At 38.6% G+C, this 19,929-nt stretch overlaps 1 protein-coding gene across 2 annotated transcripts; it reads left to right on the top strand.

Moving 5' to 3' along the window:
* The first annotated feature begins 272 nt into the window (after positions 1-272).
* Positions 273-19,867, top strand: LOC139963888 (solute carrier family 23 member 2-like). 2 transcript variants are annotated; one of them, XM_071965097.1, is made up of 13 exons: positions 273-1,019; positions 2,753-2,966; positions 5,199-5,356; positions 7,748-7,839; positions 9,313-9,374; positions 9,614-9,795; positions 10,346-10,442; positions 10,923-11,079; positions 12,167-12,420; positions 13,064-13,193; positions 16,540-16,683; positions 17,449-17,544; positions 18,385-19,867. In XM_071965097.1, the coding sequence occupies exons 2-13, from the start codon at positions 2,799-2,801 to the stop codon at positions 18,600-18,602; spliced, it is 1,758 nt and encodes a 585-aa protein (XP_071821198.1). In that variant the 5' UTR covers positions 273-1,019; positions 2,753-2,798; the 3' UTR covers positions 18,603-19,867. The 2 variants fall into 2 exon arrangements, with proteins under 2 accessions (XP_071821198.1, XP_071821197.1); XM_071965096.1 differs by having other exon boundaries at positions 428-1,022.
* The last annotated feature ends 62 nt before the right edge of the window (positions 19,868-19,929 follow it).

Genomic DNA, 19,929 nt, shown 5'->3' with positions numbered 1-19,929 from the left:
AATATCCTTTCTCTGTCGATGGATTTCAACGTTTGGCACACCCGCTACCATCACCACAGACAGAGGCGCGCAGTTCGAATCGGTCTTATTTCTTACTTACCCTATTTATTATTTCTTACTTACCTGCTGTTAGGAAGCAAACGGATTCGTAACACGGCATACCATCCGGAATCCAATGGTATAGCAGCCCCTATCATCGCCACAACTGCAGGCAGATATGGAGGGTATGTGCGCATGTGTGGGTCCGCGATGATATCGTCAAACGGCCGTTTCGACCGCCATATCGCGGTCCGTACCGAGTCATCTCCCGAGGAGACAAAACCTTTGTGGTAGACATAAACGCTAAGCCCGACACAGTGTCGCTTGACCGGCTCAAAGAAGCGTAGACTGATCAGGATGAAATTACGCACTCTGCGCAGCTTCCACTCACAGACGTAACGCCAATTAAATTATCATAGCCGCCAACTACATCGTCTTCTTAGGCACTTCCGCCGATCCCGTCCCTCTGGTCACAGTAACTAGCTCAGGACGCCACGTCCGATGGCCAGAACGATATCGATGAAGGATTTTCCTTATATTATTTTATTGTTGTTTATTGTTTTATCAATCACTCCTCTTTTCTTTCTTGTTATTCGGTAAGTGATCTGCAAGGGGGCTTATGTAGCGGCATTATTTGACACTGCTTCTGTTTCGGGCAACTAATAGCTCCCTCAATAACCCTTGTAGTATCGCTAGTTCGAACTTACACCACTTCGACTTTCGACCCTTCGACGGTTCAACACGACGAGCCTTATTACCAGCTTTCGATCGGATAATTCTCATCGAATTGGGGCTAACGTTCCTATCCGACCGCTATCGATTTATTTTATTGGAACCGCATTCCTTGATTTCGTTTTATAAACTTTTCGTATCATCGTATATTGTGAAGGATCTCAACATACTTTTAATTATGGATGGATCCTGTATCTTCTGTTAAGGTCATTCAGGCTCAACGGACCACGCAGTAGACCGGAGTTTAGCAGGTGGGTAATAATTTCGTTTTAATTTTGTTACCGCCAAAGACTTGACAAGTCTTGCCAAGTTTATTTTTTTTTTAATAACAGAATATGGTCTCGCTGTGGTAAAGATGCAGACAACATGTAAAAGGATATAGTCCAGCACCCGATACTCATAGCTAGTACAGTAACTACTGTTCATGCTTTATATACAACCGTGCATCAGTATACTACTGCGCTGTGTTCGCAACACTGTAACATCTGTTACTGGTGGCACAGTAATTACTGATGCACGGTTGTGGATCATGAACAGTAGTTAATCTACTAGCCATGAGTATCGGGTGAGTCCAGAGGAAACTTATTTTTGGGCTGGTGAAAGAGGAACGTATTCTTAAAGTGAAAATTGCACATTCCTATTCTTACATGGCGTTTTTCGTTTGGTTATGATAGAACTTTGAAGCAAACAGGTGTTCCACACTGACAGCAAAATATAAAATATGATCTTTTTTTCTTCTTTTGAAAGCTCGGATTTAATAGGTTCCAACTAACTTTAGAAGGATGTGAAGCTAACAATTTGCCAATGACAGTATATTGTATACATACTGAAATGCAACCCAAGTTTGAAGTTGAAAACTGGATTTAAATATTGAAGAAAAACAATTTTGTTAGTCAGTGCTTCTTAGTCATCTTTGGCTTGAAAAAAAGAAAGATCCTTATCACACGTAAAAAGCAATCTTAGCGACGCATAATGCTTATATAAAAAGGCATGTTTGTTACAACATGAGATGGGAGTGGGGCACGTGCCCCTGTTCTCCCGGCTCCGCCCCCACCCTCTCATTAAGGACAGTCCCTGTTTTTGTACGGGTAAGGAACCACAAAAGACAAGTGTTAGGTTATGGCGTAAGACTTAAGTGACTTTTAACCCACAAGGAATAAAATATCATCATCATCATCATCATCATCATCATCATCATCATCATCATCATCATCATCATCATCATCATCATCATCATCATCATCATCATCATCATCATCATCATCATCATCATCATCATCATCATCATCATCACCACCATCATCATCATCATCACCACCACCACCATCATCATCATCATCATCACCACCATCATCATCATCATCATCACCACCACCACCATCATCATCATCATCATCATCACCACCACCATCATCATCATCATCACCACCACCATCATCATCATCATCACCACCATCATCATCATCATCACCATCATCATCATCATCATCATCATCATCATCATCATCATCATCATCATCATCATCATCATCATCATCATCATCATCATCATCATCATCATCATCAGGAAAAAGGGAAAATATGCCATCAATCTCTATGATTAACCTGTGCAGTTATGGCAGGGAAGGCGGACACTATTTCCTAGTAATGAGTATCTTTAGGACGCACGGAAACTCATTACTGCCACACCGGCATTCACTTATATGCCCGTATCGATTTCCGATGCGTTCAAATATAATTTAACGTATTATGTACTATATATCACGTCATAAATTTACTCGCCATCATGCTGGATGGCAATAAACCAATGCTGGATGGCAATAAACATGCTGGTATAATACATATTTATATGCCGTAAATGTTGTTTTATTGTTTGATTGATTTATTTATTTATTGCACGTCGGTTTTCAAATTGGTCAAGGAATTACCTGTTGCGTTTGTGATGGGAACCAGCTTTAATATTTCGTGATACTTTATACAGGTTAGTCGTGTAGTTGTATCTGAAAATCTGATCAAAACTGGAGAAGATGGAGATAGTAGAGTCATCTCTCAAAGATGAAAATGACACGAATGGAATGTTGACAATAAACAGCCTTGAACAAAGCAGTTTAGTGATGAAGAAGAAGAAGTCGGATATTGTATACGGTATCGAAGATAGACCCCCATGGCCTACCGTGGCCTTAATGGGTCTGCAGGTGAGTCATACTATGTAATGCACATCTCACCTCTATGTGCAGTAACGTGCACATGATTTCTATGGTGGAGAGGGAGGGGACTTGGTAATATTGTAAATCCCCCCCCCGACTGATTTCGGTAGTGGCATGAACCTTTATGGCGTCCTGGGGTCGGAGAAGTGGTCTTATTTTGTCAGACTGAATGTAAAAAGGCCCTTTGATTGAATGTTTTTACCCCAATTTGACGATGGTGGTGGGAGCCCAATGGACCCGGTCTCCCTTTGGGCACGCCACAAGCCCGCTGAATGATATTACTTGCAATTTACGACAAATCCACCCTTACTAATTCATATTCATATTAACCATCATTGCATCGTTTTGACGTTGGGATAAAGTAATTGAATGTATTTATGATGTCAGTTATAATTGAAAGTTAGCATTGTATAGATGAGTAGATAGGCGTTTTGAATGGCTGTATGTACTGAGGTGTTGGTGGTGTGATAGTCTATGACATGAGAAGTACAGATATTCCAGGCAGTTGTGTATACTTAGCCAGAACAAGACCGATGGATGAGCTGCAGGGACGGTAAATTTCCATGATTCCCAGCCTCCCCCCTCACCCCCCCCCCTTTACCAGGGGTTCAACCTTTAATTTGTATGCAGAGACTAAGATACGTTATGTCGTCCTAGGGTGCTGTCTAAGGGTAGGAGTCCCCTTCCCCTTTAAGAAATGTTAGTAAAATGAAGGGTGCTTAGGATGCAAAATAGTGCTTTCATTTGGCAACTTTTGGACAGTGTTGTCTTCTGTTTAGATTGTATTGTACATGTATGCTGCACTGTAGGTTACACTTGGCTGTTTGTTTGCTTGCAACATTCTGTTTGTCAGTTGGGGTGGGATGGGGGATGTGTTGAGCCTCCCTTGTTTTCATGTTCCTCTATACGTGTATGTGGTTGCGCCCCTGCACCTCATCCTTTTTTGGACAATATCCGTTCGAGAGGTTTAGTTAATGTCGTGAGCAAGGATAAAGTCAGCCAATGTTAGGTTTACTTTTGGCGACGTCGGAAATGCCTTCTGCCATCACATCGGATCGCTAGGCTTAGACAGTTTCACAAAATATGAAGAAAAAAAAATCAGCCTAGCGTCTTATGATAAAGCCAGGCCCGCAGTCTGAAGACAATTTTTTTTTGTAGTTGGGTGAAGGTGGTGGAAAACAAAAGTATTGTCGTCCCAATGGAAGTCATAAAAGGAAGGGGGCGCTCACCATATGTTGAGAATTTTTTTTAGTTTGAGTAACAAAGCTTAGATGCAAACTGCTGCTACCGTTTCCATTCTATTTGACTCTTGTATAAACTAGCACAAGTTTACAATTTTTATTACACTGAGCGTTGATATATTTTAGAGTGACGAACAGTGAACATTTGGGAGGAGGGAAGGTGGGGCTCCCCCTACCCTCCGTGGCTAACGTCCTTGATATGCCGTTAAATATAATTGAGTACTTTGTCATCCTAAATAAGACTGAGTATACCATAACCGCCCCGTCCCACCGTCCCCATTCACCCGGCCGTCTAGTCACATCGTCCCACCCATATAAATGCTAGACCCCATTCACCCGGTCGTCTCACTTTCTCCCACCCCATATAAAGGCTCGGCCGTATGGAAAGCCGTTTTAACATTTAATAAGGAATTTTAGATTTCAAATTAAATTACAGGTATCTCCAATTTATTTAAGATATCTACAAATAATTTCAGATATCTTAAAATCAATTTCAGATATCTCGAAATAAAATAAAATAAAATAAAATATCTGAAATTGAATTCAGATATCTGAAATTGAATTCGAGATATCTGAAATTGAATTCGAGATATCTGCAATTCTATTTCATATATCTGAAATAGAATTTCAGACATCTGAAATAGAATTTCAGACATCTGAAAGAGAATTTCAGATACCTCGAATTCAATTTGAGATATCTGAATTAGAATTTCAGATATCTCGAAATCTATTTTAGATATCTCGATTTCAATTTCAGATATCTGAGATAAAATTTCAGATACCTCGAATTAAATTTAAGATATCTCGAATTTAATATAGATATCTGATAATAGAATTTTAGATATCTAAAATAAGAAACAATTAAAGGTTTCTTAAAATTCCGATTAAATGTTAAAATGGCTTTCCATACGGCCGTCTTCTCACAGCGATGACTTCTGTTGTTATTCTTTTCTCCATCTCGTCTCTTCTTCCTTATCAGCATTTTTCGATTTCCTTCAGTGGATGCTTCGCTCTGCCCCTTATTGTTGCTAAACCTCTTTGCTTCGATGCCGATAGAGATTTACTGAACCAACTAATAGGGACAGCCTTTTTCATCTGTGGGATAACCACCTTCCTCCAGGTGTACTTTGGCACGAGGTAAACTTCAATATTAGTTAACTGGAGTTATAAGTATAACAGAAAAGTAATCTCTTTTATGGCGGCAAATGTAGGATTTTATAAAGAGTGGGGCTTTGGGATCGTTAAAAAAAAATGTGGTAATAATTACAGTTTTGAAAGTTCGTGTTATGTTGAAGAGGGGGTGGACATCCCACATCCCCTGGATCTGCCCGCCCACCACCCCCACCCGTACTCCTAATTTAGGATGTTTGTAGATGATTACTCTGTCTGTCTGTCGATCGCTGAATTTCAATCTTACGAAGGATGGGCTGATGTAAAATGTTAAAGTTTCCTTTTGAACCGTATACGTTTATAGTAATTAAATAGTAAACATTACCTTACACATTCTCAGTCGTAGTATGAGGTCATATTGCCTTCTTTCTGTCATGCACAGGATATCAGGGAGAACTTTTGGATGTAATTACAACACACTTTGAATATTTACTTAGTTATTGGATCTCTATAGTTTGTGGATAACTTAACACTCTTTAATATATGGTACTTTTTAAGAAAAGTCACCCAGGAAAAAACCTGGTCACGAAAACTACCGAACGACTGATCCGCTCTCAACCCAGTCCCCGTGCATCGGGACTGTGACTGTGTGATCATCGTTGGATGTGCATCACCATTCCCCTCGAAAGGGAACAGATACTACACATGACCTTAGCCAAAAGGCCGAGAAGCGATCGTTAATATATGGTGCTTTTTGCCACCTGTAGTGAGCAGTGAAGTTCTTACGCTCTGAAATAACACCTCTACTAACCTTATAAAATCGTGTTGGGAATTCATCCTTGTACTAACAAAAGCTCTATGCAGAGGTGAAGACCTTCTCATAGCAATAACAAGCCGAGGGCTTGATTCAATTGGAAGCATGTAGCTGAAAATTCTTCAAACATGTTTGAAACCTAAAGGTCGGCATACTTAAAACTTTATTGCTTAAATCCAATTCAGCGGACGATAAGGACGCCAAGGCGATCGATCCGCGGATCTACGTACAAAACTATACTGACTAAGAAAGAATAAATATGTTGTCTAATAGCAGATTCAAAGAATCGATAGATAGATATATATGGATTAATCTAGTAGCTAGATACACAGATAGCTAGATCTAGCTATATAGATCTCTAGTTAAGTAGTATCTAGCTAGAAAGTTGGATATATAGATAGCTATGTAACGCATGGATGGATGAATACAATTTCGAAGCTGGAATGAAGTTCATCAATTTTGCATATAATTCTTGACCTGGAGCAAATCTAGTGGATTATCTGATTTCGATTAATTACAATCATATTTCGATATATATATATATATATATATATATATATATATATATATATATATATATATACACAGATAGATGGATAGATGGATGAATGAATCGATGTTTGGATGGTTGGTTGTATGGATGGATGATTGCATGGATGGATGGATGGATGATTGCATGGATGGATGGATGGATGGATGGATGGATGGATGGATGGATGGATGGATGGATGGATGGATGGATGGATGGATGGATGGATGATGGTTGGATGGATAGATAGCATACCTACCTACACACATACAAATACACACACACGCGCACACACACACACACATACATACATACATACACGCAAACAAACATACACCCACACATACAAACGTATTCAATCGCTGTGTGCGAGGATATCTTCAATAGGCCTACACTGTCCACTTTATACATTCCATCCGAGCACTTAGAATGTTTGTTGTAGTCTGTTTGTTATTTCGTTTTATGTTTTTAACTTTTGTATGTGTAGATGTATTTTATATGATATCCTATCATCTTAACATTTTTCCCCTTTATATTAGTTATTCTTGGACTGTTTGTTGAAGTCTGTTTGTTATATCGTTTTATGTATTAACTTGTGTATGTGTAAATGTATTTGATATGATATCCTATCATCTTAAAAAAAATCACCTTTTATATTAGTTTTTCTTCTTGTTGAGGTATTATATGACTCCTCTCTATAAATTTTATATGTATACTGGAAGGAAATATAAAGATAGAACCACATACTATAGTACAACTTGGAAACACTTGAACAATATATATATATATATATATATATATATATATATATATATATATATATATATATATATATATAGGCTCTACCCGCTCCTTCCTTTTCTACCTAACAGGCTCACACAAGAAGAGAAAAGTAGTTAATGAGTACATGCATGTGTTTAGACCGAATTAGACTAGAATTAATCATTTCTTCACTGCAGGTTCAAACGTGGAAACATTCTCGTATCTTGTTGTACAAAGAGATCGCCATAACCTATTCTCAAGTAGTTTTTCTAATCTTGCAAAAAATATACATAATTTCTCAATTTTCATTTAGGTTGCCCATCATTCAGGGAACGAGTGCATCGTTTATCATCCCAACTTTCGTACTCTTCAGCATGAAAGAACCATGTCCTGCTCCCCTAACTGGTAAGTGCACATCAACCAGAGGATAACTCAGTTGAAAAGTTCATTTTGACTTATCAAAGAGTCACATGCTCATAGCTTCCTTGCAGCGAAAGTTGCAGTCTTTTTTTCCTATGTTCCGTTTTCGAATATTTGAGACGACACGTTTCAGGAAATGTGAACTTGAGAAGCCAACAAGTATGATTTCACAGAATCACACTTAGTCTAGAAACTTTGTCGTTACCAACAGGCTTTCTTCAAACTGTTTTCTTCAAATTTTTACATCCATTTTTATCTTTCAGATGGGGAAATACACTACAATAGTATTTTTACACTACAGTATATTGTTAAGGGATATTTTTGGTGACAGACAATGTCAAACCTTTGGTAAAATTGGACATAACTAGTCCACACTGTTAGATGAAAACCCCGGTCTCAATCTATTGTTCCTAACTTGAGATATGGTCGATTGCATGTAACCATGGTTACAGGCTGTTTTGAACATGGCCGTGAATGATGACAGTATAAGAAGAATGTGATTTTCATCACCACAGAAAAGATCATCTTCAAACGCTGTCTTTTTCCTTCTATTACCTTCTCGTCGATTTATCCTTGGAATGTGATACATTGGAATGATTAGTTAGCTATCTACTTATATTTAAAATTTGATAAATATGCAATCTTTAATTTTGTGATATTTTGCTATATGAAATAAGAAGGTTAATTAAACATTATAAAAAGAAACAGAAAAACGTTCAAAACACAATTGCTGTGATGACAGCATTCCGACTCTGAGGCTGGTACCAGATACAATCGATATCACCAATATCACTTTCTTTGCCATATGAAATACTATAAGGATGTGGGTGTTGACATACTGATGCAGAAAATTGCCAGAAAATTTGTGAAGCAATTAACATCAGCCACCGTAATACACCTTCAAGTTCACATAACAGTCAGAGACGTTGATACCCCCCATCTAGTTCAATTTTAAACCAGGAGAGTGGGAGAAATAAAGTAAAAACTATGGAGTCACTCTTACTGACTTTGTAAAATAGTGAGGGGGCCGTGGATTGCAAAGTCAGTATAGACTACAACGCTCGTGATCGCAAAGTCGGTAACTACTATTACGGTTCGATTCATCCAACACGGCAGCATACAGAAACGCTGTACTCAAAGCCGAAGCCAAAGTGAATTAATCAGGTCACACGTCTGGAGTCTATGCAGGCTTATAAGCTCTTCAAAAACCACCCTTATTACCTTTTGGGGAACATTTTGATAGTAGTTTTGATTCTGTCAGTTTGCCAGTATGAATTCACACCTGTGTGCTTCAAATTCAACAATTGGCACAAACTGTTACAATATCTTAAGAATAGTATTAGACAGGGCTATACATCTGTATTGATCAAACTTGGGAAAAACGTCAACAGTTATTTACAAATACCGAGAAAACTTCTCGGTGTATCATCAACATTTTCTCATTTCGTTCATACAAAGCAAATTCTACACAAGAAGAGAAAGATCACGTTAGAGAAACCGCTCAAGGAAGAATGCAAGAGGTAAATTTGAACTTTACGAACACGATATGAACAGATCATTTAGTTTGACCTAAAGGCTATATATATATATATATTATTTATTTATTTATAATTTATTTATATTTTATTTACCTATCTTGCCATCGTATTGATGATCTGACATGTGAGTATTATCTTTAGCACAATATTCGAAAGATTGTTTTAAGTAAATGGAAAGTAATGCATATTAATATTTTCTCCCTAACGTTGTACATTCGCAGTTGCAAGGTTCCATATGTCTTGCGTCATTGATGCAGTTTCTACTTGGTTTCACGGGACTGGTGGGCGTTTTACTTCGATTCATTCGTCCAATCACAATTGCCACCACTCTTCTGTTGATCGGTATACCTTTAATACCACTGGCATCTGATACATGTGGAACTCACTGGGGCATCTCAAGTTTGTAAGTACCCTGTATTCACAAACTTGACCTAGTCTCGTACCCAGTTAGGGGCCAGAGGTCCCGGATCCCTCTTCTGAATTTTGTCAGTTAATGGTACATCCTAAATACTTCACCCTTCTTGGCTAATCATCGTGAGTTATACTGTCCTTATTTTAAGTGCTGAATTTTCCAACGCTAATTGCCACTTTCTATGATAAGTTGCAGATAAAAACAAAGACCAAAATAAAAAGCATTATATCTAAATTGATTTTCCATGAACCTGTTATAGCCCTGCTTTATTTAGAACGATTCGAAGATATAGAGAGAGAGCAATGGTCGTCAAAGTGTAGTTCTCCCTTCCTACCCCCTCCAAGCAAAAAACGGCTCAGCGTAATTCTAAAATCCAGTACCATGAATCCCCAACCCCACCTCCTGTCGACAACCCCCCCCCCCCCCTCCCACCACCATCACCTTCATTCATGCAGAAAAAATATCACTAAGCATATGACTACATTAAACGAGGAGTTCATCATTCTAAATCTCAATCCTATATCCTTTTGGTTCGTTTCAGGTGTATCTTCTTGGTGATATTGTTTTCTCAATTCTTGGATCGCTATGACATTCCACTTCCTGGAGGAAGAAAGTTTGCCCTCTTCACGTTCTTTCCGGTAAGATGGTCAATATGTGTAACTGTGTTTTCTCACGAGTAAAGAACAAAATTGCAGTATGAAATAAATTAATGAATGAATGAAAAGATGAATGGATGGCAAGAAGAATGAATGAAATAATGAATTAACGAATGAATGAAAGAATGAAAGAAAGAATGGAAGAATGAATGGATGGATGAATCAATCAATCAATCGATTGATTAACCAATACATCATTAAATGAATGAATGAATAAATCAATCAATAACTTCTTTGCCTTAAACCTGATCAGCTCCGTAATATTTCATGATATTTGTGTTTGGTGTTTCCAAGCAAGTATACCCAAATTAACACACTATGTTCGGTTCCGATTATGCTTTTTGACCTACCACCATTGAAGTCCTCATCGTACCTTATTAGTTAACTTCACTTACATCGGTGTGTCCAGTGATTCTATTTTGCTGATGCTTTTAATACTGTTTTCATTTAATATTTTTACAGATTCTTTTAGCCGTCGGTATATCTTGGCTACTATGCCTCATATTGACATCCGTAGGGGCTTTCCCTGATGATCCTGCAGTTTATGGATATAAGGCCAGAACCGATCTCTATAATAAAGACATCAGAGACGCGTCTTGGTTTCGATTTCCTTATCCAGGTAAAGTTAAATCTTTCAGAAATAGTACATTTTTATACAGATATAAGAATTTATACTCTGTAAATAAATCAAAGCATTCCGTTCTATCATTTTTCAAGTTTTAATAAATGTTTTTTTTTTATTCTTCAAATATTCGAAATGCCAGAGGCTTAGTATTACATTTCAAGCTGAGAGATCGTACCGTATAGAGTTAAATGACAAATACGAATAATTTCGAGAACAAATCTATGTTTTCATCAAATTTTATGTCAGTGTAGACGCTGGCCGGAGTTAAATTAAAGTTAATAACTCGGACCTGCCACTGGCAGTCACACTTGGAAAACTATAAAGTAAACGTAATAATATAATAATGACGACAGAGCTTCGCGTTACTTTAACAAAATATATATATATATCAGTATGCTCTCGTGGTCTACAAAGAAGTCCTCACCCCAGTCTACAGAGGCAAGACTGTTCCATGGTTCATTGCACATTGTGAATTGGGTATAAATAGTTGGCAAGCTTTTAAAATAGTTTAAAATAGTTTTTCGGTTAAAGAGATATTCAAGTGTAAAGTTTTATCAGATTGTGTAGAAACTGCTGAAATCTGACTAGCTGTTATGTCACATCCTCACATTCCTGAAAAGTCTTTGTTTTTTCTCTAAATATTTTGTGAGATTTCATGACTTTCAACCAAAAGATATGTCAGGAGATCTCATATTTGTCAAAGGAAGTATTTGAGATTAAACATCTGAAGAATTTTTGATTATATTATTTTCAAATGTGTTAAAAAATGTAAATAATTTTTAAAGAAATATATTCACAAATGTTAAGGAAGTGAGGATGTGACGTCACACCCTCACAGTAAGTCTTTCTACACCAGTCGTTTTCAAAGAAATTTTGATATCTTCAAAGTGTCATATCTCCTTAACAAAGCATGCTATCATGGTAGTTTCTTCACTGTTCTTTTTTGTCTTTTTGTGCTCTTTCATTTAAAAAATAGACATGTCAAACACCTGAACCAATCCTTTTAATGCAGTTTTCAGTCGTTATTTAACTTTCTACATAAGTATATATCAAACCTTCAGCAGTCTCCCTACCTCCTCAGGTCAGTTTGGTATGCCATCGGCAAGTCTAGCCGGAGTCATCGGTATGCTCTCTGGCGTCATAGCCAGCGTTGTGGAATCCGTGGGTGATTATCACGCATGCGCACTAATAAGTAACGCACCACCGCCCCCAGTCCATGCTATAAACCGTGGTATCGGTATGGAAGGTATCGGTTGTGTAGCAGCAGGGCTATGGGGAGCCTCCTGTGGTTATACGTCACTTAGTAATAACATCTCGGCGATTAGCTTAACAAAGGTATGAATAATTATCACTGACAACCATGTTTTGTTTTACTTTATTGAGGGACGAGAAGGGCTGGGAGGGGAACGGAAATGATTCCTACATTTTTCTTACCCTTTTATTTTATTTTATTTTATATTGGGGGGTGGGGGATGGCTAATGAGGATGTTAACAAACTTTTGTTAAGAATAAAGGAAGAAGGTAAGCCAGAAACTGTTCGGCAGGGCTGGGTCGTTAACTTTACCTGGCTACGTCATTGATGGTATAGGTTACGTCATCACAAGTCCCCCAAAAAAACCACACATACACGTACACAACACTGTTCACAAAAGATCGAACATTAAATAGTTTTACTGTCTTTAAAATTTCGGTAGGCATCAATCTCCTAAATGATTATTATTAATCCAATACAGAGTTTTTCTTCTTCAATATTTGGACACATAAACAGCGGAATTGATCGTGTTTACAATGCTGAATGCTTGATCAGGTTTATATTTTGAAGGTACGGAATACACTATTTACGTATTTACATTAGCGAACGCAATTCCCTTGAAGTATAACGTCATCTAAAATAATGTATAATCGCCCATCCATGCATGATCAAGTCACGTGACAAATTCGATCTTCCTAATTGAAATTGTCTGTCCGTTTTATACAGGTCGCAAGCCGATTGACAGTTTATTTTGCAGCCGGCTTATTTACGTTCAGTGGGATTCTATTCAAGTTCTGTGCTTTATGTGTTGCGATGCCGGAACCAATCGTTGGCGCGATAATGGCTACCACATTTGGTTAGTATTTTCAGTTTCCATAACGACGTCACTAAGAATGTACAACCGGTTAATCATTAACGTCTCCTCATGAATAAATCATCGCTCTCTAAAAGGCCCATTCCCTGATCGCATGATTCGTGGTCCGATCCGGCATGATCCGGGACGTTCCGTGGCAATTCGTGGCAACTCGATCCATGGCATTTTTATCAGTTGAAACGTTTTGAATATGTTCAATACATTTTCGAGTCCGACCACGAACAAAAAGCCCGGAGAGGACCCGTATCAATCCGTAGACGACCCGTAGAAACCCGTAAACGACATGTAGCAACAGGTAGTTAACCCTTAGCGCTTCCCTAGTAAGCCGTGTTGACGTGATCCGAGAAAGAATGAAACGGGCTATAGGATGAGATATTGTAGTTCCTTGACGTAGAACCTTCACAGGTATAATGGAAATGCCAAGTATAGAACATTCTTCCGAATGCCAGATTTCGTAGCTAATAATATATACTTTGTTCATTTGATATCAGTGATTGCTGGCGATGAGATATGCAACTCCGTAGATTGCCCTCTTTGCGTCTTTTTTTTAAAGTGCGACCTAAATAACCGAAAATGATATAGTACCATAATGCAGTGGCGTAGGAAGGTACTTTTGAGTGGGGGGGCTGAAGACTGATGGCCGGCCTGGGGGAGGGGTGTAAGGGGAGGGGGTGTCCCCCTCCCCTTTGGATTTTTTTTGCATTTCCAGGTGGCCTCAGATGCAATTTGGTGCAATATAGCACACTTCAACACCCACTCCATTTTGTAAATAATTTTGCATTTTCACCTGGCCTTAGATGCAATTTGGTGCTCCAAATGAGATTTTTTTCTGATTTGGAAATGAAAAAGGGGTTTTCTGACTTGCTGAGCGGGGGGCGGAATGATACTTCCGCCCCCCCCCCCATATTTTTCACTGGGGGGACTGGCGCCCCCCAGCCCCCCGGTTCCTACGCCCTTGCCATAATGGCTAATAATATCAACTATAGACCACTTCCAGTCACACTCCCACCCCTGTAACACCTAATAGGAAAGCCCCGGCTTGCAATATGCGACTCCCCTCTTCGTAAGTTGTGATTATTGCAGTCCCTCTACAATATGTCAACTTGAAGCTGGAGCAGGTGCATGTGATAGTAAGACATCCCTGCTCTGAGAAGGCCCGGAACTATGACAGTCGTGCGAAACTGATGAGAATACATCCATTGTCTGACATTCGTTGTTCCGCTGAGCGTTTTATAACAGCCGATACTCATAGCTAGTACAGGTTATCACGTTATTACAAAGTAACATGTATGACTGGTCAATCTAGAATAATCAACACTTTTATATAAACAATTATCATTATAGGTAAAACATATGTGTGTAAAATACAGGCGCGTATCCAGGATTTTCCAACCCGGGGGGCGCGAATATACTATCTAAGCGGAGCGCCACCATCGGTTGGCGCGGAGCGTACAAGAAAAGTTTTGGTTTTGATACCCCCAGATCACCGGAAATGGCACTTCTCGGGCTTGAAAATGACCAACCAGATGTACACTTTTGCCTGAGAACCAAGTATTTCCCAAAAGTTTTTTTTCCATCCATAACCTTTTTGAAGATTTTCACCAGTCACACATCATGTTCGACCTCATTGCATGTCCTATGGATCATTGCTTTTGTAGGTGATTCTACGTCGCGGCCCACAATATCCGAAAGCCCCACTTTTCAAGGTTTTAAGCCCATTATTTGTTGAGAATTTGAAAATTCACATTTCTCGTGAATAAAATCCCTTCAAACATACCCATAATGTTGCACAAAATTCAATCTATGGATAACCAATATAGAAAAACCTCCTTCAACCCCTAACAGACAGGTCAAAATTGCACGAGTAGAGGAAAGTATGATGAATAATGTTGGTCAGGAAATTTTCGAAAATTCAGACACAGTTAATTTATTGGTGTAGAAATATTAAAACCTCTTATAATGGCTATTATAAAACTTGGTTGAAGGAACAGAAAAATAGCAGATATTTCCGATATCAGGTATATCGAAACCGAACACTACACACATAGGCGTAGCCTCCCGTAGGAGGTGGGGGCTGCAGCCCCCCCCCCCCCACAACCAATTTTTTTCAGACACCTACTGAAAGAAAAATAAATAGCAATAAATAGCTTAAAGATTATCTCCGTGGTAATTAAAATAAAGTTCTAAGCTTGGCCGACAATACTACTGTAAAAGAGAGTTTTGACATAAATGGATCTGCTTTTTCTCCATTTACATAAGATATTTCGTTGTTTACATTAGCATTTGGCGGTATACTGTGCAACTTTCACGGACCGTGCGGTACACGATGCCATGCAATATAATGACCGATGTTTGCTTATATGATATTGGCATCGATATGTTGAACGCACGCGAAGCGCGCGAAAAATTTTGGCTTTTTTTCGGGCAAGTCATTACAGCCCCCAAATCCAATTGGGCTCCTACGTCTTTGACTACACACATAGACAGTTTTTGAGGCTGTTCATCGTGGAAAATGCATTTCAATGCTCACTGATGTGATGTTATATCTGCTCTTTGCATTACAAATTCGAACAGGCGTGTAGCGAGTAATTTCCTGTAGGCAAACTATCTAAGCGAAGCGCCACCATGAGTTGGCGCGAAGCGTACAAGAAAAATTTTGGCCGAAAATGCCTCCCAGATCGCTGGAAATGACACTTCCCAGGCCTTGTAAGTTGCTTCTAAGCATTGTCTATTTTAAAATTACTAGCGATGTCATAAAGAAAATTTGCTCGGGGGGGGGGGCGGTCGCCCCCTTCCCGAAATGTTCCCCGACGACTCGGTCGAGTTCAAGACCAGCCACAGTTGATTCCATATAGCACAATTCTACAATTGTTTAAGGCGTCCATACACACACACGCGTTATGATACACCATATATAGTATTTATATAGATACATTATAGTGAGAGAGGAAAAATGGAAACGTCAAAAATGGAGTTGTCGATGTAAGGGGTAGGGTGAGGCGCACACCCCTTCCGTAATCCTTGATCTGTCACTGGCTACCTGTGTATATAATAGGGATCAGCGCTTTAACTATGACTGTTCCTCTTTCTCTTCCCGAGATCTTGGCTATCTTCTACTCCCTCCTTTCTCCTTTTTCCCTCTTTTTTTCTTTTTCTTTTCCCTTCCTTCCTCTCCTCCTTTTCCTTTTTCCCCCTCCTTTTCCCTTTTTTCTTCTCTTTTTTTCTCTCCTCTTTTCCTTACCCGGGGGGCGCGCGCCCCCAACGCCCCCCCTGGATACGCACCTGAAATAACTTATGCAAAACTTTTGTTGTTGTTTTTCTTTTGCAGGAATGATAGCTTCGATCGGTTTTGCTAATCTAAGTTTTGTTAAGGTGAATACATCAAGAAATCTCTTTATTCTTGGTTTCGCAATATTCTTGGGATTAGGACTTCCTGATTATCTGAATAAGAACCCCGGAGTTATCGATACAGGTAGGAAAAGCTTAATATCATCATATACAATAAAGTTATGATTCAAATGACTATAAACGTAATTTACGATGCAATTCGATTTGTATAAACTTATATGTAGCAAGGGTGAATGAAGTATTTTGAAATGGAGCGGGGGGGGGGGGGGGGAGGTGGGTGTGGCCCGGAGATCTTTGAAGCCGACTGCCAAGTATAGGGGATTGGTTAATGTACCTCTCTCAGAAGTAGATAAGACAACTTCAGGCGTTAAATAATGCATTCTGATGTATAAATTACGATAAAGGTTGGGTCTATAATCAGGTCTAAACGTGTAATTGCTTTGCTACATATTTACTTTTTGAGAAGGGTTGAGAAGGGGTTGGGTTTTACACCTTCTAGATCCGCGTCAGTAAAAGCCTGAAAGGTATTCTTATCATATTGTAGGCATTCTGTTATGCCAGAAAGTCGATACCATTACCTATTAACTCAAAATTCAACAGAACATAACAGTCATACTTCTGTGTTGAATTTGATAACTTTTTAATAATAACTGAATAAAATCGTATTGAAACAGTTCATTAGCTTTCTGTAGTCAAGTTTCCTTTCAAATAACGAAAAGCAAACTAGTTTTTTTTTTCGTTAACCACAATTCCCTTTTTATATTGTATGTGGACACTCTATACAAACGAAAAAGTTGCATCGTTAATAACTTTGAGAATTAAACTTAACGACTTCCAGACTATCCACCACGGCTTATGTCGTCTAATATCTTTATGCTTCCCTTGACAGGTTCTGTCTTGATCGACCAAATATTGAATGTGGTTCTGGGAAGTAATATGTTTATTGGTGGATTGGCTGCATGTGTCTTGGACAATCTTGTAAGGGGTAAGTATTTATGCGAAATTTATGGAGTATAACCGTTCTTTTGACTTTTGTTATTCATCGAGGACAGTCGCTAGGGAACCGCGGTACACGGTCTAAGACCGTTTCTTTATAAAATATAATTCACAGACCTATAAATCTGTATGCAATACCAGTGATTCACGGCATTTTAAGGTTAGCATTCGAACTGTGGAGAGATACTTCGTGGAACAATACTCAAAACGTTTAAATATACTTTGCCCCTGCAGTGGAGAATCCAGCTTGGATATCTCGCAAGTGAAAACCTCGGAAGACAAGCATAAGTAGATACCGTATTCGGATTGTCCGAGCGCAATTTGTGTAAAACATTCTTCTTTTGAGCAACATTAAATATATTTTCATCTAATGTTTCGTACCAACAATATTTCACAGGAGTGCTTGTCCACCTGGCTCTTCCCTACATCCTCCACTGTTCACATATTTAAACGTACCTCAAATGCTGATCGAGAACCAATCTTGAAGGAGCTTAGTAAAAAAATGATCGTTCATTATTTTACCTGACGTGTAATGCTGCCGGCGGCGATTAAGTTTTTTTTAAACATCAAGTCAATAGTGGGAGCATTCAGCATGTCAATATGCGCATACAGCTAAACTCTCTATATATGATTGAGCATAGCCATCTGAAACACGATATCATTTAGTGTCTGCTCTGCCGCGGGACAACCTCAGTGCGGTTAGGGATCTACCGAAGTGTAGGCCTATAATACGTTATAGCTCTGTTACGGTATTACTGATACATTTAAGATGATTTTAAGAGATTTAAGAGATAGCAATATTCCTTTTTCATTGTTCTTTGGCTCTTAGGTTCACCGGAGGAGTTGGGGAATGATTGGCGGGAGCAGATGATGGGCTCAATCGAGGAGGATGCAAACAGTGAGGGTCTTGGTAACCGACCGTCTTGCTATGACCTGCCATTTGGCATGAGGTGGATAAAGCGGACCTTCTGGACTAGCTACATCCCATTCAGTCCAACATTTACTGGCTATAGGAGGAGCGGCCACAGCAATAGCAGTGAAGTTTGAACGTTGTCCACAAGCCTTGTAATATCACAGAACGCTGACTTGTTGGAGTCAGCCCTGATGATTAAATAGAGATTGGGTAAGTTATGAGTTGGAGGGATGGTTTTACTACAAGGAGGGGCAACGGGTACTGATTGTGTGTGTGTGATGCAGGAGGTAGGGTGGTGGTTGGCGTTCAAGTGGCAGTTGGTGTATTAATTTGATTTTAAGGGACAATCCAACAAATTACGTCAACCTCCTGGGCAAGCTTGATCTTCTAGTGTGAGCCCTTCCACTTTATCTTACCAACAAGAACACATTTAATATTACCAACATGTAAGAAAAGTACATTTTGCAAATTTATTATAGAGGTGGTCAACGTTAAGGAATCAAACGTTTAAAGTTTTCAAACACAATACTTAGGACTACCAACAAGAACTCATTTAACATTACCAACATGTAAGAAAAGTACATTTTGCAAATTTATTATGGAGGTGGTCAAATGTAAGGAATCAAACGTTAAAAGTTTTCAAACACAATATTTAGGACCAATAGCTTGTATGGATATTACTACCTGGTTTGTGGATGTACAGCGTTGCATACTTGGCGACTGTTGGTTTTGGTGGAGGTCAAAGGTCATTTGATGTCAGGCTGATGCCTGAAGTACACATATCTCATGAAGGAAGCTTCAGAGACACATAATATTTGTAAAGTGTTTATATCACATTGGTTACAAGACGCTTATGCTTTTGGTGAAGGTCGAAGGTAAGTTGAGGTCACTGATGGCAAAGAATCATGGGTAGATCTCACAATCGAAATGTGGTCTACTCATCGTGTTTCCTAATATTAAAATTTTCTTTAAATTGGGTAATGTTTTTTATTACATCATACTGTATAAATAAGTTAACAGTTTAAGGAAAGGGATACTAAACGACATTCACATTGCCTGAGTTTGAAAAAAAAAACTTTTCGCCAGTATCCTAAAAGATATTACAAACTTTTAAGGAAAAATTAACAATGATGAAACTGTTTCATTTGAGGGATTTTTCAATGTCTTTAATTGAAATAACTTTTGTGCTGTAACTTCAGGCTCCTTTTCCTTTTTAGGATAGAATTATACAAGTTTGTTATTGTTAATGACATCATTGCATTTGATAATAGGGAAAGTTTTGAAGACATTGTTGAACTGTTGTTAAAATGTAAAAAATTACTTTATCCTTAACTTAATAACTTAACGCCAATAAATATTTGCACAATAAAGAAGCCATGCTACAAACAATGAAATTCTATGCTGATCCAATAGTTTGTGATATATAAGTGCAGTGTTGTTAGTAAGGGTACGATAATATGG

This window comes from Apostichopus japonicus, chromosome 22 (genome assembly GCF_037975245.1).
Source record: "Apostichopus japonicus isolate 1M-3 chromosome 22, ASM3797524v1, whole genome shotgun sequence".
In the NCBI taxonomy this organism is placed as follows: Eukaryota; Metazoa; Echinodermata; class Holothuroidea; order Aspidochirotida; family Stichopodidae; genus Apostichopus; species Apostichopus japonicus.
The sequence above is the reverse complement of the archived record's forward strand: the minus strand, read 5'-3'. Positions and strand labels throughout refer to the sequence as shown.

Bases quoted from the DNA above. Each gene is read 5' to 3' on its own strand.
- LOC139963888 (XM_071965097.1), top strand. From the start codon at position 2,799: ATGGAGATAGTAGAGTCATCTCTCAAAGATGAAAATGACACGAATGGA. The intron at 7,840-9,312 runs GTAAGTGCACAT...GTTCATACAAAG, and splicing joins ATGTCCTGCTCCCCTAACTG to CAAATTCTACACAAGAAGAG. The intron at 17,545-18,384 runs GTAAGTATTTAT...TTTGGCTCTTAG, and splicing joins CTTGGACAATCTTGTAAGGG to GTTCACCGGAGGAGTTGGGG.